Genomic DNA, 17,309 nt, shown 5'->3' on the forward strand with positions numbered 1-17,309 from the left:
GGGATGTTTTTCCCCTTTAATTGTTTGCTGCTCGGCTAGCTATTGATTACCTTTTTTTTTTGCAGAGTTGCTATTTGTTTTGCTTTGCAATATATTGGATTCTCAAGGCTTTTAATCAACTGTAATTGATTGTGATTACCGCTTGCTGCTCCTAGGCCTGCCTGGTGTACTCCAGATGCTTAGAGCAGGGACGGGTTTGTTCCTCTTGCATTCGGAGCCTCATGTGCAGGGCTGCCTGCACCCCTGCCCAGCCGAGCCTGCTGCCAAGCCTGTTCCAAACTCAAATTTTCACAGAATCACAGAATCGTCTAGGTTGGAAGAGACCTCCAAGATCATATAGTCCAACCTCTGCCCTAACACTAACAAGTCCTACACTAAACCATATCACTAAGGGCTACATCTAAACGTCTTTTAAAGACCTCCAGGGATGGTGACTCAACCACCTCCCTGGGCAGCCCATTCCAATGCCTAACAACCCTTTCGGTAAAGAAGTTCTTCCTAACATCCAACCTAAACCTCCCCTGGTGCAACTTTCGCCCATTCCCCCTCGTCCTGTCACCACGCATGTGGGAGAACAGACCAACCCCCACCTCTCTACAGCCTCCTTTAAGGTACCTGTAGAGAGCGATAAGGTCGCCCCTGAGCCTCTTTTTCTCCAGGCTGAACAAGCCCAGCTCCCTCAGCCGCTCCTCGTAAGACTTGTTCTCCAGACCCCTCACCAGCTTCGTCGCCCTTCTCTGGACTCTCTCGAGCACCTCCACGTGCTTCTTGTAGCGAGGGGCCCAAAACTGAACACAGTACTCGAGGTGCGGCCTCACCAGAGCCGAGTACAGGGGCACAATCACTTCCCTAGACCTGCTGGCCACACTGCTTCTTATGCAAGCCAGGATGCTGTTGGCCTTCTTGGCCACCTGGGCACACTGCTGGCTCATATTCAGCTGCCTATCAACCAATACTCCCAGATCCTTCTCTGCCAGGCAGCTTTCCAGCCACTCATCTCCCAGCCTGTAGCTCTGCTTGGGGTTGTTGCGCCCCAGGTGCAGGACCCAGCACTTGGCCTTGTTGAACTTCATGCAGTTGACCTCAGCCCATTGGTCCAGTCTATCCAGATCCTCCTGCAGAGCCTTCCTGCCCTCGAGCAGATCGAGGGGACAATTTTGGGACAAGCTACATCAGCCAGCCACACCAGCAGAAACCACGGCATTTTTCCTATAATTCCCTATAGCTCTCCGCTCCCTGCAAAGCGCACACTGCCATCCCAGCTCCCCTCTCCACTTTTGGGGGGAACCCTGGAGTTTCTGGGAAGCCTCCCGTAAGCGGCTGACCCTCTGAGAACTTGCTGCTGGCTGAACTTGGAGCTCCAGCAGGTGTTTCACATGCAGCTGGGGCAATGCTAGGATAAGTCTTCCATTGGCTTAATGATTAATTGTATCCAGTGGAAAATTATTCCACAGGCACAACAATCAGCACTCACTGTTTCCAAATGTTAGTTTCTTCTATAAATGGGTGTTAGCAGAAAGCAGATGGCAAAGATAATTCACTGTCTACGGCACTATCCTCACCCATTGTCTTTGCCTATTGCTGCGAACTTCAGTCAGGATGTATTTACACTTATCTCTTCAGCTGTTGAATATCTCGCTGTGACAGGGTGTGATTTATGGTTGTCTGCTGTTTTAATTACAAACTTGTTGTTCTGGGATGCAGTGTGAGAGCAGAAAGGTCCCTGCGAGGCTGAGAGGAAGGGGTTAATTCTGATGATCTGCTCGGAGCAGCAGCCTGGGAGCTCAACTACTTCTATCCAGGCAGATGTTGGAAAAGAACAGACACTGGGAAGGGACATGGACTTCCCAGGGCCGGTACATTTGGGCTTTCGGGCTCCGCAGTCACCTACTTGGGCCCCCTGAGGAAAGGTTCACCCGGCCATTAAAGGGGGGGGGGTACCTGGGGCGTGAAAGCTGTCTGGGCTTTCCTGAGAATTTCTCCTTTCTATGAATGCAGGGTAGTTTTGGTCTATAGGTTGTCCTTTACAACACCACAAGGATCCCGTCTAGATTGCCCTTGAACTACGGGGCTTTCCTTTCAGCCCACGACTCGATAGCATCATCTGCACTCTCGGCCCCGGGAGCACTCAGGGGCATGGGGTGCTCGGGCTGAAGCCCCCTGCCCGAGCAGATCTCCACCTTTCATCAGCATCTTGTCCCCAAGCTCAGCACACTGCCATTCCTCTTTGGTGTCCCTTGAGCCAGGAATTCTCTTGCTTATGGTTCCGCTAAGGGTTTTCTGATTAAATTATAACTTCGCCGCTTTTTTTTGTTTGCTTTGCCCTGCAGGCTTTTCTCAGCAAGACTACCTACCACACAAACGTTTCTGTAATCTGAAGACAAAGTTGTCCCTGCTAGTTGTTCCTTTACCCTCCTGAGACACCGATCATTGAAAGAGCCCAAGCAACCTTAACACTCTCAGCTGTTGAGATGGCACGGAAATTTTAAAAGACGTCAACTCCTTTTTAGCTTGTGAGACAAGAAATCAACTAGATGGAGGCTTAAAGGAAAGAAGAAATCGTTCCCCAAACTAAACAATGCCAATTTTCTTCCCTGCTACGCGCGGAGCATCAGAACCAATAGAAGAGCCTACTTTCAGCCGCTACAGTGCGAAAACGTGCAGCTGCTTCATTACTTTGATTTCTATGACAGCCTATTAAAGATTATCACTGCCATCTGTTCCCTCTGCTAGGTGAAGGACTCGCTCGCTGATTGCACTGTAGTGAGAACTCGAATGTGGAAAACGTCCGTGAAAGTTATAATTAACCTTGACCAAGGTAGCTTTAGCCCGCGGCAGGAGCTGATGCTCCCTGCAGGACGCGCTGCCACGGGGAAGCCACCCCACGGCACCCAGTAGTGGGGACGTCGGCTCCTGTTCAGTTTTCTGGGACGGTTATCAAAGCTTCTGATCAAACCTGTTCCTGTCAGTATGCTAGCTGCAACTTTTCCGTGGTGCGAAAGCATCTCCTTCGTGACATTCAGATTTGAGTGCTCCTGAACATTGAATTCAAAGTCAAAATACAAAGTCTTAAAGTACAAGAGAACTTTCTCATATTTCAGAGCCAAAGTACAACTCTCTCTAAGGCCAAATAGCCCGCGTAGGATGTCCCTACTAGTGTAATACAAATAGAAGCCTATTTTTGTGTAGCATTAAGTCTTGGAGACAATCCAGAGGCAGCTATTACAATCCACACTGACTTCAGGCTGACTCACATCCTTAACTCATACATGCCATTGTTTTTATTCAGATTTCCCATTTATGTTGCAGGCATCTGACATTGGTTAATTACAGCTTTTTTTTCTTTTTCTTCTTCTTTTTCTTTTTTTTTTTTTCCCAGTGACTATTTCTTTTGTTTCTCCCCTTTATATTTAGTAGTTTTATAAAGGGGTAAAGCAGGCATTAATGAAGATGTTCTAGTTGCACAAGTCTGCAGTAGCGCTGGAGCGGAATGGAAAAAAATTCTTTGCACACTGTAAAAGAGGGGCTGAAAGCTGGGTCCTGCAGTGCCAGCCAGCCCCGAGGGCATGGCGCAGCCCCTGAGCAGGGCACAGAGCTCCTTCGGGCTGAATGGAGACATTGCCAGCCAGGATGGAGAAAACATCTTTGCCCCTTAAGGAAGAAATGGCATAAAATTCATTTTTACATCAGAATTTGCCTTGAGCAAGGATCTGCTTGACCTCGCTCACAGGATCCCTCTCCCCATCGCCTTGGGCACCGGGCAGCCCGGGGGGGCCACACGATTTTTTGCACACCAGGCCACGGTGTAAAGAACAGCCACGGGCATGGCAGCAGAGAACTGTGCCTATGGCTGGAAAAGACGAATCAGAGAGCTCAGGAGAATTCACTCTAACACCTTAACAGAGCTTAACAGAAAATAACAGCTTTCCTCTGGGTTTTTAAAGATATAACCTAGAGAACTGTGGACAAAATATATATTATATATATATATATATTTATTGCGTTCTAGAAAATAGATTTCTCTCACCAAAAAACATATGGACTGATAAAATTTTCTATTGACAAACACTGCACGGCCTAGTGCAGGGGAGATCTCTAATAAGTGGCAAGTCACATCGCTCTAGGACTGTGTGCTTGTGATGGGGGGACACACTGAGTAACAGTCGAAAAAAAGTTCCCAAGGGTAAGGGGAATGAATCAATTCTTTCAAATGTTGCAAGGTGCCACTTACAAGCAATAATGGGATTTACAGGCTGGAGAGACAATAGCATGGTTCCCCAGAGAGCAGGCCACCTAACAGCCACCAGTCATAGCAGAAAGAGGAGATGATTAAATGAGCAATTGCTACTTGCGAAGCACGTAATTGTGGAAAGGGTAATTCATAGACAAGCAAAATAACTCATTCCTATTAACTCAGGTATACAAACTGATGGCATAACACACAAACAAGGGAGGGAAATGAAATACTATTTTTCACTTGCCAGTTACATGCTTCTCCAAGCACCAGCCTCCACCACCTGCTGCTGGCCCCACAGCCCCCAGGGCGAGCAGAGCACCTGCCCCTCCCCACGCACCCAGCCCCATTTCATCTCCCCGCCGCCCTCCCTGTGCCAGCCCATGGCAGATGGAGAGCCTGAGCCTGCCGGCGTTCATGCAAGACACTTTATTTATATACTCTCCCTCCCTGCTTGAAATAGAGCAACGCTTCCTACCATCAGTGTTCACAAGTCCTGTCTACTAGTAAATTCACCCACAGATGGTGAAAAAGCTAAAGGTATAAATATCTGCCTGGTTCAGCCAAGTAGCTCCATTGTGCCTGGTGCCATGTCTGTTTCTCCACGCAGGTGAAGCAGAATTTGCCATTTTGCAGCTGCCAAAGATCCGACCTTACAAAAGCACCAAGAACAGAACGAGCAGCCCCTGCTGCAAAAAGGATGGAGCATCAGCCTGGCACAGAAAACGCCTAAGTGAGAGAGAGCCTGGCTGAGCCGTGAGCCCCCGGGCTGACCGTGAGCACATCTGTCAGCACTCCTCACTGCTGCCCTCGCATCTCGGAAAAACAAGTCAGTGCTAATGGTCTGTCTTGGCCTGGGCTGTGCTTTAAGTCTGCGTGGAGAGGCAAAAGGTTCAAGTGCGTTAGTGGATACTGCCGAGCATGGCTCGCAGGTTCAGTCCTAGCAATGGGGGATGTGGCACGGGGGAAGCAGGGTGTAATGCTGTTCTATAAAGCCATTTTACATAAAATTGACCAGAAAATCAAGGTCCCATTAATCTTTACCTTTGCTTGACAATCGACTTCTCTGCTGATAGTGGCTGGGACTCCAATGGAACAGCTCTGAAAAGCAAAACTGAACAGCATCACTTGACTTCCTTCATTTTACCAAAGACAATTCCTATCTTATTCTGTCTCTTTTTGTGGAGCCACTTGGAAAAGTGGAGAAAATGAAAGCTTAAAGTAGAGGCAGAAATGCAGAAAGCACTGAATAAAGAAGGCGGCATAAACCTGAAGGGAAATGGATTTAACGGTCAGATCAGCTGCCAGAATTCTATACCTTGCCCAAAGCACAGGACCGAAATTAGGACTCATTAAGCCATACCTTCAGCAGAGAATTGGCTGAAACCCGCTAGATGAAACAGATTACAGCAGATTATACTAAATAGTGATTTATTTCTTTGGGGCTGGATTTCACACATCTGGTTTGCAGCCTGCCCACACGCAGCAGCACAGCCGGGGAGGGAGGCGAGAGGAGCGCGGCAGGGACGGAGCCGGCCAGCGGGGAACCTGCAAAACACTGCCCGTGCACCCTAATTCACAGGCATTAAAGTGTACAGAACCGCACATTTACAACAATGCTTCCTAATTTCAGGCCTTTCACGCATGCTTTCATGCTGGCCTCCCTTTTAATTAAAAGGGGCTGAGAACTGGAGAACAGAGAGCAGAGGTGCAGTCCTCAGGGCTGTCCGCAAGCTGTGGAGGCGATCAGAACGTTTCAAGCGAAAGATTTAATGAAAAACAGAAGCAAAAGTGTATGAAGCATTTTCTTTCCCTCTGTTTCAAAGAATGATGTGTTTTCAAGAGCGTACCATTGGTATTTGTGAGCCCAGATGCCCACAGATAAAAAGAAGAGCATTGAAAAGTCTCCAGAAATGCAGCCAGAAGATAGAGGGCCCCAGCCTCTGATATCCCCCACACCGCCTTCCCTTGTCCCTGCAAGGTTTATTCCAAAAGGGGGGAGGAAAACTGCTTGAAAGGCAAGAAGAGAAGTCAACAGAGACTCAGCGAAGAATTCAGATGGTGTGACCCATGTGGCATTCAGAATAATAAATGGCTCATTCCACTTATCAACTGCACTTTTTATTAGTATTACTATTTTTTAAGACTGGCTTCAGTTACTCGGACCTATTGATGTCTCTTGTGCCGAATCGATATACTTTCCTAGAGAACAGAGTAAAAATCCATACTGCTCCTGCTCGGCAGTAAAATCCAGCAGGCCTGGTGTTTGGGTGCTTGAGCAATTGCTCTGTGGTAGGGTATTAAAACTGTCAACTGTGGACATGTGGGTAATAAAAAACCCCATTTCCTGCACCGATCCGCACTTTTACCCTCTTGGCCACTGACCTGGAGCATCGCTTGCAGAAAGTGCATACAAAGCAGATTACCGTGCAAGCTCCCCAAAAGTCTGGGTCCCCCTCAGACAGACTTCATGTCTTTTGCTAGCAAAGTCACACCTGTCATCGCCCGCACACACCACAAATCCAACACCACGATGCTGACCCACAAGACACAGCCTCAGTGTGATCAGGGCTTGAGTTAAGGGCGGTGTGAGCGCAGCCCCATGGCCTCGCAGCTCTGAAGTGTGAGGTACCCGCAGGCCGCAACCAGCCCGCAGTGGCCACAGGGACAGCCAGCCGGCCACCGGCACGGCTCGCATACCAGTGAGAGCGGCTCGTGTAGAAGTGAGAAGGCCGCCAAACATGTATTTCAAGGGAAAACACATTTCTGTGGTGGTGAGGGAAGGCAGGCCCAGCACACTCCTCGTGCCGCACCCAGAAGGAAGCCTCTAACACATTGCCGCGTGCCGCCAAGTGACCCGCTGGCGAAGGCAGGCCCTTCGCCCCAGCGCGGTGCCTTCAGCCAGGGCCCTGCTGCTGAGGGCGCTGACAGGGCTGGGGCAGGCCCCGCCGCCACAGCCGCCTGCCTCCTGCCACCCCAGCAGGCCACGACAACATTTGTCACCTCCTGTCACCCACCGGCAGGTACAGGGCTGATTTAAATCAACAGCCAAAAACCAGATGGAGAAAAAGTGATTTTCTCCATCACTGTTTATCGACAACAGAGCTCAGCTCTGGACCTGTTGGGACCGGCAGCACAAGCAACAAAAGCCGAAGCTGAGCCTCCCGAGCTTCTTCCAGCCGCTTCCGCAGCGCCGTGCCAGCGGCATCGTGCTGTGCACCGCCTGTTATTTTAATTCCTTCTGGCGCTGCAGGAAGTGGGGAAATGCTCTTCTGTCTCCTCTCCCCACCTTTAGCAGATCACAGAAGAGATAAAATTGGCTTGCTTTGAAGCTTGCTGGGAAAAATCACCCTGCAGACACTTGCACAAGGATTTGCTAGCAGCAGCGTACAGTCATTTCTCCCGGAACTGTGTTAGTGGATTACATTATCTTTATATTGTGCAAGGGCTTAACCGTTCTGGGGCACCACAGGCTGAGTGCTGCTTAGAGGCTTCTTCCTACTTGTCTTATTGGGTCCCTCAAAGTACCTAAGCTACAACTGATTTGGGGGCTTTGAGCTGTTGTTAGAAATGACTGCATTTAAGATACATCAGTGCTTATGAGTCTTTTCAAAATATTTTGTACTTATCACAGCAGCAGCAATAACAAGTCGTCTGAAAATTAGCTCTAAAAAGCGAGAATGAGAACACAAGAACTAGTACCTACTAACACATTGTAATGCTGTCCAAGTCGTACTCCCTCTAGTGAATAAGAAATGCAAATCTATAGTGATGCTCAATTTAATGTGCCTCTGCTTTTGTGTTCAGGCCTAAAGTTGGGCTTTGTTTTTGTGGTTTTGTTGTTGTTCTTGTTGTTTGTCTGCTTTAAAGAACAAAATAGAATCTGAAAAGATATATACAATTCTTGCAGAGTGCACAGAACCCCCTGAGTCTAGCAAATGAAACAGGAATATTTATGGAATGAAATTCTGGCCTATGCTTATTTTTTTTTCTGCTTTATAACACAGTTATAGATGGACTTTTTTTCCATTTAAACTTCTTCCTTGAATCAAACTGTCTTTTCTTTTGTCTGTATTCCCTTGATGCTGGCCTTTTCATTTCAATGTCTGCTTATTCAAAAAATTTGCCAGGCAGCCTGCCTTGAAACTGCTTTGCTCCAGGGAAAACACTGAGAATGTTTGATACCAGTACTGTTTGGATGCGCGCTCTTACCTGGTGAGCATATGCTGACTCCTCTCCAAACAAAGAGGAAAAGGCAGGTACCAGGCTAGCATGCTGGGAAGCTCCCTTCCAGAATCTGGTTTTATTAATAAAGACAGTTCATTAAACTGTGACTAGCAAGCTGGATTATTAGAAACTTACTGAAACTGAGCCTCCAGAATGACTGCCCTTGGTCCATCACCTGCCTGCACGCACCTAGTTTTCCTGTTTCATCAAGAAAGATAAAGAAAGAGAACTGCTCATTAGACACTAACCTTTCACAGGGTTTCCTTTCAGCTCCAAACTACTTTTTAATTGTTTTGAGTTGATGCAAGGCATTATTAAGTAAACTTTTATATAGTAGTCAAAGAGCTAGGAAAAATATTTTAGGTGGAACAAAATATTCCCTTCAGTGCAAAGGTTTTCCTTTCCCAGTTGCCTGGTTTTCAAGCACACATACGCAGACATTAGAGTTATTTGTTTTATATTGCCAAACATACTGTTTCAAGTATATATATTTGAGTGATTTTGAGATCAGATTTATTACAGAGTTAAAAAGAATTTACATTAAAATGAAAATTGAGCTCATTCACCCCATTTTATGATCATTGTAATAAGTCTGTTCTGAATCATTTCTGAGTTTATATTCAGTACAAGTACATTTTAATGAGTTTATTGCTATGGATTTGAGTAACTACACTGAAAGATGTTACTAAACTCCATCTTCCTCTCACTGGCTTTGCTACGTTTGTTTTCTCTTTTTCTTGCTTTTCTTTAGCATTTATATTGCGTTTAAGTATACAAACATTAAGCCCGTCCTGTGGTGATGGTGGAACCAAACAGCCCTCCCCTCGTGTTTGGTAAGGCTGCTTCGTTAGCAAACACCGGCAGTATTCTTCCCTCACTGGCACAGTGAATTCAGTGAGGTAGTTTTCTAAGGAGCATGTCAATAATTGATCTTAAAAGGATTTATGCCTATCTCAGTGATGCTTTCCCTGCCACATTTACTCCAACATATGTCTGCAATCTACAGGGGCAACACAAACAGATCAGCTGTCCACATGACTGCACTTCAGAGCTAAAAATAACGTACCGAAGTGAATACATTAAGTTCTGTATGCAAAGCGCCTTGTGTTAAGTGTCTGTTTGCACTGCTGCTAAAATGTGTGTTGAAATATCCATGGCCTTGATGTCTTGTATTCACAGAACAGGGCTTTGGCAGCCAAAAATACCACCCACTACACACGCTTAAATAGCAGGCATTAATTTGTTTATTTTTTCATTCTCTACTGTTTTGAAGGTCAGGTATTTGCCCACTATACCTAACCAGCTTTCAAACTACAAAACAAAGAGTATTTAAAAGTAGAAAATTAGGGCTTAGAGAGAAGTGTTTCTGAACAGTCATTCAAATCCAAGAGGAAATTTCAATTAGATTATGCTTATTACTCCTTCATATTTGCTTTCTGCTAATCTTTGAGCACTTAAGCACCAAGAACATAAAATAGTCTTCGTGGCCCTCAAAGTGAGAGCTAATGGATGAGCGGTGAGGAGGAGCTGAACCTCCACATGCATCTGGAATTGTCTATTTGCTGAAGCCAGAAAAAACACAGTTAACTGTCTTTCCTTGCTGTTAGCAATTAATATCAGCTACTGAAGTTGTTTATGGACCAGAAGAAATACTGAAATAGTGGCTGCCTTCACGACTGCTGACAGAAGTCTAGAAGCTCTCAAAAACAAAGGGATTTGCCAGCAAGTTATCAGAGCGATCCGTAACTGCAAATAGACCACGACCTGCAGCATCCAGAACCAAACTGGGACCCATCTCCGACGCCTGGTCAAGTCTGGCATCCGAACAAAGGGCTCCTGATCTGCACAGGGCTGTGTTTGTCCCCAGGACCGGTCTGTATGAGCCACCTTCAGACCTTGCGCTAGTGATAACACAAAGCAAGGCGCCTCTTTCCCTTCCGTTAATACCTCCAGTCACATAGCTTTTCTGTGTGCAAGAATCACAGCCCTGGCCTTTCTGTTTCTGTGCAAAAGTCAGCCAGAAACTACTGTAACCACAAAGTAATTCTTTTACTTCAGGAGCTTTGGACAATCCATACTGTCAATATTTGCTGTTTTATCTAGTTTGATTACATCCTTTAATATTTTTCCAAGAGATCCACTGGTTTAAACAAAGTTCACTAAAGCTGAATGCTTTACAAGGTTCAGATCTTTTTGTGCACGTTCTTAAGCATTTTCTCAATTTTCTCAATATTTGACTTCTTCTACAATTATTGACTTAGTCCAAAAATGGATGAGTACCCCATGCACATTCATGAACATACGCACCCATGCTCAGATATATTTATTTATTCACGTGCAATGGACGTGCATACGTGTTCTCCAAGCACCTTTATTAATACCAAATGCACCTGAAAGTATTAATAAAATAAACACTGGATAGAGGTCTTGCATCTCCAGTAACCATAGTTCCTAGGTTCATCATCATTCATACACGTATCGTCAAAACACTCCCGTGAGGCAAAGGAAAACTACTTCCCTTATGTAATGGGAGAGCACAGAGTCCGGAGGGTCTGTATGGGGACAGACAGGTGCTCAGCTTCCCCCACTGAAGCTTTTCCCCTGAAACTTAGAGCCCTGATAGCTTTGACAGGAGTTTGGTACCGAGTCAGAAGACGCAACGGTTAGCAGGACCATGCGCAAATCTGCTGGACCACTTCCCATGCCAGCCTCTTCCAATAAATTAACATCTCTTACTGTGTTCCCACAAGAACACCTACAGCATGCATAAAGGGTCTCCAGCCTCTCCATCATGTCACTAAGAGAATTGCTTACAGTTCTACAAAAGGAAATAAAAACTGGAGCCACCAGCTGACATTCTGGCACTCAAAGTCCCCAAAAGTACTCAATCCTTTGCTCTCGAGACACCAGCTGCTCCTTCAGATATCCTCTAGTTACACTTATTTTTCAGCTGGTCACCAACGTTATGATATTAAGCTCAGTAGATGAATAAAATGTGTACAAGGGCAGAGAAAGAAACATGCATATAACTGCATTTTTTAAAATATGCACAGTAATTTTTTGATGCAAAAACAGATGTGACTTTGCAGAAATTGTGAGTTTTTCACGAAAGATGCAAATGACTGTGTGTGAGGTCACTGGAAATAAAACTGGGTGCTTTCACATTGGCAGGAACTTATTCATGAATGGCTGTTTGTGCCATTCATCCATCCTAGCGTGAGCACAGAGCCAACCTGAAGGCAGAGCAGAAAAATCCCACTAACACACAAGCTCTGTTGTCAGAACAGCATTAGCATGGGCTGACGTGCTCCGCAGCGGTCGGGGCTCTGAGCTGCATGAGCTGGAGGCAATCGCAGTCAATTTGCCTTCTCTGATATGTGCTGATAGGAAGCACCAACAAGATAAAAAATAAAATTACAAAAATAATAAAAAACCCACAACACTCTGTCAGAAAAGCTGAATTCAGAGGATCCATCCATTTTTTTGTTCGCTCCCTGTTCAGCCAGGCATTTCTCTGGAGCCCACCGCAGGGAAGTGCAGCTCGAGCCTGCTCTGCCTCTCTCGTCTTGCTATCTAATGAGACTTTTATATTCTCAAAATGCTCAGGAGGAGCATTTAGTACCCAAATTTAGCAGCGTGCCAGAAGGTAACTGCCCATCCATCACCTGCAGCTTTTCTGCAGTGGCCTCATTCCTTTCCTACCTTCTCTCCACAAGAAGTTATCGGTATGGAGCTTGGACGCTGCCCTGGCAGCAGCAGCAGGAGGGAAAGGAGCTGCAGGAGGCACCTGTGCAATGGGGTTCACCACAAGGAGCCCCGAGAACACAAATAGAAGATGTTTTATTCCTTAATGTTCGATGAAACCGTAACTTCCTCAGTTACCGTACAGTCCCATCGAGCCTATTCACCGATGCCATGGCAATGTTTTCACATGGGCGTGCACGGGCACCCCGGTTATGTTTCCTTCGTCTGAAAACCTTGTCTTGTGGGTTGTCAGCAAACGTGACAAAGATTTTTTTTAAAAAAAAAAAAAAGAGAGAAAGAGGAGTGCTTCTGACATTTCACATTAAATGAAAGATGAGGTAAAATGGATTGAAATAAGGAACGAGATGACAGAAGGAGTTTTATCTGATGGAAAGAATTTTAAAGTGGGATGTCTGATAGCCTTCATTAATCATCATCTACAAATAGGAAAAGGCTTCCATTTGGTTCACACCACTCTTCTGTTCTAACGATGCCCGAGAATTCACCGAGAGGTGGCTGTGACCCAGGCCAGGAGCTTGCACAGCCCCCGGCCACGCTCGCAGCGGCTCCAGCAGTGCCCGCAGGCCAGCACGTGCCACAGAGCCAGAATCCGGCCCAAAGCGCTGCCGAGCGGCCCCCAGGGCTGCCTTCTCCTCCCCTAGCAGGGTCTCTGTCTTCTCTGCCTGCCCCTGAATGAGCGATAGCTTCTTCTGCTGTGGCACTGGCAGAATTGTCCTAGGCTGGTTGTCTAATTCTTCTAATTGATATTTCCATAATAAGCTTTTTGCTACTGAGAGAATTCACATTAAGTAGCTTTTCTTGTCCGATATTCCTTTTCATTTTTCTTCCTTGTCTGTTACTAACATCTGTTGAACAAAATTGATAACAATAGGAGATCCATTACTGTCATTCCAGGGGTGCACCATCAATCCAGATGCTTTAGAAGTTAAAATAAAAAATATTCTCATGTTCAATAGGGAGTCAGACACTAAGTACATACGGTCTGTTTCTAAAATATATATATATATATATATGGAAATTGTGTGATATCTAGTTGCTCAACTTAGTACTTTTCATACTTTTCCCCTTTGCTCATCACTTTCTATTTGTTTTCTGTTGTTTGTAGTCAAACCATATTAGCTTTGTTTCATCACTCAGTCATCATGTCAGCTGGCACCAGCCCAGCTTTATCCAGCAAGCATATTCATCTTGACAATGCACCTGGGGTTTCACTCATTCTTACTTTGGCTTTTAATAGACATGTCCCCATGCACTCAATTTATTACCTTGTTTATATCAAAGAGTGAATTGGAGAGCTGTGCACCCTAGTAAATCACCTCAATTATCAAACCCAGCTACTTGACCAAAGTCTTAAAACAACTATAAAGTTATACTTAAAAGTCTGTACTCGACATGAGTTGGGTATACATGAAGACACGTTAGTTTGCATCCCATCAATACATGCCTACCACAGATAAGCAATGCATTTCTAAGAGACTGTGGTTTTTATAGGAGCAGTTCCTTCAAAGTTCTTTGAGTAGACAGATACTCAAAGCATCAGGTAAGAGAGAGCCAAGACCTTTGAGGCTGTAATGATGGCTCAGGCTAAGAACCTCCTACAGATGACTGGCTGCGTTCAGATACTGCCACTCCACAAACTTCAGCTCTTGGCTGTTAGTATACAAAGTTACAGTGGATTTTAGCACTCTAGTTGAATTAATAAAAATAAGTCAAGTAGCCTATCATACATGCGTTAGGGAAAATGAATAAAACAGTGCTGTAATCACAGAGAAAAAGTAATCCCAATAAGCTCCTGAAAGTTTCAATACTTCTCTAAAGCCTTATGAGTCTCTTGGTTCTTCAAAATTAAACCAAAAATATAAAAAATATTAGCTTGCTTCTAAGTTTTTTTCCTAGTATTTCTGTTTCTGGTCCAATTGGCAATACCCCAAAAACATTTTCTCTCTCCTGGCATTTTAAAATCCTTGCACAAAGGATGTCTGCTTTCTAGCAAGAGGTGCTGCTTAGATGTGGGCAGAAACTGTACGAACCAAGGATATTGCAGAGATGAGGTCTGGCTGCAGTCAGACGTTGCTGACATCAGAAAGCTTCTACATTCATCGAAATCATGAGAAAGATGTCAAACTTAATTCATATAGATCCAGGTGCCCTCGAAAATAAGATCCAATCAGTGGGCAAGCTTAGGAATCAATGTGATTATTAATGAGTATTGGAGAAAGATGAAGCCTGAACAGATGAATACGCTGAGAAAATCTGAGCTGAACTGCTTCAAAGAGCAACAACAGCAAGGGTTATCAGCAATCACGTATGTCAGCAAACAACAGAACCAACCATTTTGTGGTTATTTGGGAAATCTCCAGTAACCAGAACCAACCATTTTGTGGTTATTTGGGAAATCTCCAGTAACTCCCTCTTACACATTTTGTCAATGCTACACTCTCATTAGGCATCATCTCCTTATTCCATTACTCTGTCAGCAGCAAAAAATAAAAAATAAAAAAAAAATGTGGCACACGTTGGGAAGCAGATTCGGAAGTGAAGCAGTAATGTTTACTGGCACCTTCTCCGAATAACCCACAAACTTTCTCCCTGACATATAACTGCATTCTGACAAATTTTTCTGTTGAGGAGCACAAGTTGGCTTTCCTTATTTTTGTGTGGGGTAATTTACAGCTAATTGTTATTTTAAATCCAGTAATTGACAAATACCTCCCAAATTTTCCCCATATCGAGACAGTGAAACTGAAAAAGATGTGATCTAATGAGAGGCAACAGGTGCACCAGGAAGAGACTTCAGGTTAACTGCTTTAAAGCAGCTCCCCCCTCCCCTCATGGGATAATTCCCACTGGGGCTGAGGGGAGGGCGAGGTGTGCAGAACTGTACTGACTACTTTTATTTAAGACCACAATTACCTTAACAGATCACCTTTAAAGGACTCTTAGTCTTCAGCTGTTTGTTAACGACCACTCCATCATCCCCATCTCCGGCAACCCATCCAAGCTGGCAAATATTTGGGTTTATAATTATGTCAGTAAACTCCAGATTTCACATCTCCTGCTCCAGTGCGGGTGCTGAGATCAACATCAGTGCAAGTTCATTTTCTCTCTTAGTATTTGCAGACAATCTGTTCTCTTTATTCTGATTGAAAGACGCTGCTACCAAGGACTTGCATTCAGAAAGCACTTTCCCCACCTCTTGGGTGCACACACATCCCACTGGAGCCCAGTAAAATGCATGCTTAAATGCTCTCCTGAATTCTAGACCAGGCTCTGATTCAAAACAGGCTGCAGAGGGAAAAAAAAGGTCTTTTTGACACGTTATGAGCAATTTTGTTGTTGCCACAAAGTGCTTTTTTTTCCCTCTCCCATCTAGAGGATGAATTGTTCCATTTCATTCCAAAGAGATGTCATTAATTCAGGTGTCTATGTTATAAATGTGTATTTTGCTGATATGTTTTGTGTGTCATTCAAGCCAAAGTCTCTCCCATCTCACAGTTCTGCAGCACAACTATCACAGTCTGGAGCCAATTCACCATTGAGAAAAATAATTATCCAAAAAGTAATTAAATTAATTGACCAGGGAAGTGATTTTTGTGAGGCTGTGGGGATAATTAAAACTAACACATGTTTTGATGCATTTATATCATAAAAGCACAGAACCACAAGGTTAACCGGCCTTTTCAGTTCAATTTTTCACCCAGTGCAGCCACCCAGGCATCCCCCTCCCTCCCTATCCAGAAAAAAACACAAACTGGAGTAATAAATATGTATAATGAACATTTTCCTTAATGATCTTTATGCGAATGGGACCCACATTCCAGAGGCTCAAGAGGAACATGACTGAGATTTGCAAAATCATAAAGGCAGAAGATAAGGTCAATGTAGAACTGTTATTCACCAAACCCCTCAAAAGTAGGCTCATTAAAGCTAACAGAGGGTACATTTAAAAAAGATAAAAGGAAAGGTTCTTGAATCATCTTGTTTTAGCTCATTTTTTAGAGCAGGTACTGAACTGGAAATTGCTGCCAGGGGAGGCGGCTGTGAAGATAAAGCATGAAAAAGGAATTAGGTGGATTCTTGCACAAGAAGTCTGCAAACACATACTAAAAGAAATGGGCAGGGATGTGCTCTTAAAGCCCCGATTAATGATTGTAAATGCTGGGAGTATGAACGAAAGAAAGGAAGTACAAATGCATTCTGCCTCTGGTAGGTCTCCTTTCACCACTACAGGAGAGCCAGCACCAACTAGGACCAGACCCAGGCATCGTTTTTGTGTTCTTGTGGTCTGAAAACCAGGCCAGGATGCTTTGGTCCTAGTGACTTGTAAGACTGGAAGTTTCTCTGTGGCATCAACAGGGGAAGAAAAGTCTGTAATCTGACACACCAGTTTCTCTATCCTCATCCTCATCTTTTTCTTTTCCATACGAAAAGCTAAGACCGTAAATAAAAAGATCAGTGGAGTAACCATAGAGCCACATCACAAGTAGCTACTCACAGGGAGCCGCAGCGAGTCCTCGCAGGAGCTGCTGGATGAGAGCCTGCATTTGATTTACTTAGAGCAAAAGCATTCACGCAACAGCCAGGGAGAAAGATGAGGGGAGCGCAGGGAAGTTGGGTTAAAAGGAAGCACTAGATTTGCTACCTCATATGTTTTGCTTGGGAAACAACTCGGTGCATCACAACAATGAACGAAACCTGTTTTAAAACCCTTTCTCCTTGGACGTAACGCAGCCACGTGAGTACAAGCACACGTGCTTGCACGCTCCACTTCTCCACGCTGACTTGGAGAGCCTCAGCCACGCTCCCTGCACTGATGGATCCGTCCCTCTGCACAGCGAGCCCTGGTGGCCCTGTGCCAGGAGATGTCCCCCAGCTCCCGGGGGTACCAGGGTGAGACAGGAGTGGTCTCCCTGGACATCCTCACCATGGCTTTGGGGATGGTCGGAAGGGCTCGGACTGCCATAAACACACCAAGACCTCCTGGAAGCAAGTTTGCTTGTATTAGTGTAAACTTGAAACAACAAACATATGAGCAGCAGGAGAGGGATGGACAGTCTTAATTAACTGTTTCTTGTGGCATATT

At 45.1% G+C, this 17,309-nt stretch overlaps 1 protein-coding gene across 3 annotated transcripts in view; it reads right to left on the reverse strand.

The window, feature by feature from the left end:
* LOC310887026 (uncharacterized protein) overlaps positions 1 to 17,309 on the reverse strand; it is a 190,002-nt gene that overhangs the window by 20,403 nt on the left and 152,290 nt on the right. Inside the window, exons 5-6 of one of the 3 annotated variants that reach the window (XM_083812428.1) lie at positions 5,279 to 5,335; positions 4,206 to 5,106 (exon numbers count right to left, since the gene is read on the reverse strand). In XM_083812428.1, coding sequence (XP_083668554.1) covers positions 4,794 to 5,106; positions 5,279 to 5,335 — 370 coding nt within the window. In that variant the 3' untranslated portion in view covers positions 4,206 to 4,793. Of the gene's footprint in view, positions 1 to 4,205; positions 5,107 to 5,278; positions 5,336 to 17,309 lie in introns of those variants that run through there. The other 2 variants (XM_083812430.1, XM_083812433.1) reach the window with 2 other exon arrangements.

The sequence above is a fragment of the Anser anser genome, assembly GCF_964211835.1.
Source record: "Anser anser genome assembly, chromosome: 27".
In the NCBI taxonomy this organism is placed as follows: Eukaryota; Metazoa; Chordata; class Aves; order Anseriformes; family Anatidae; genus Anser; species Anser anser.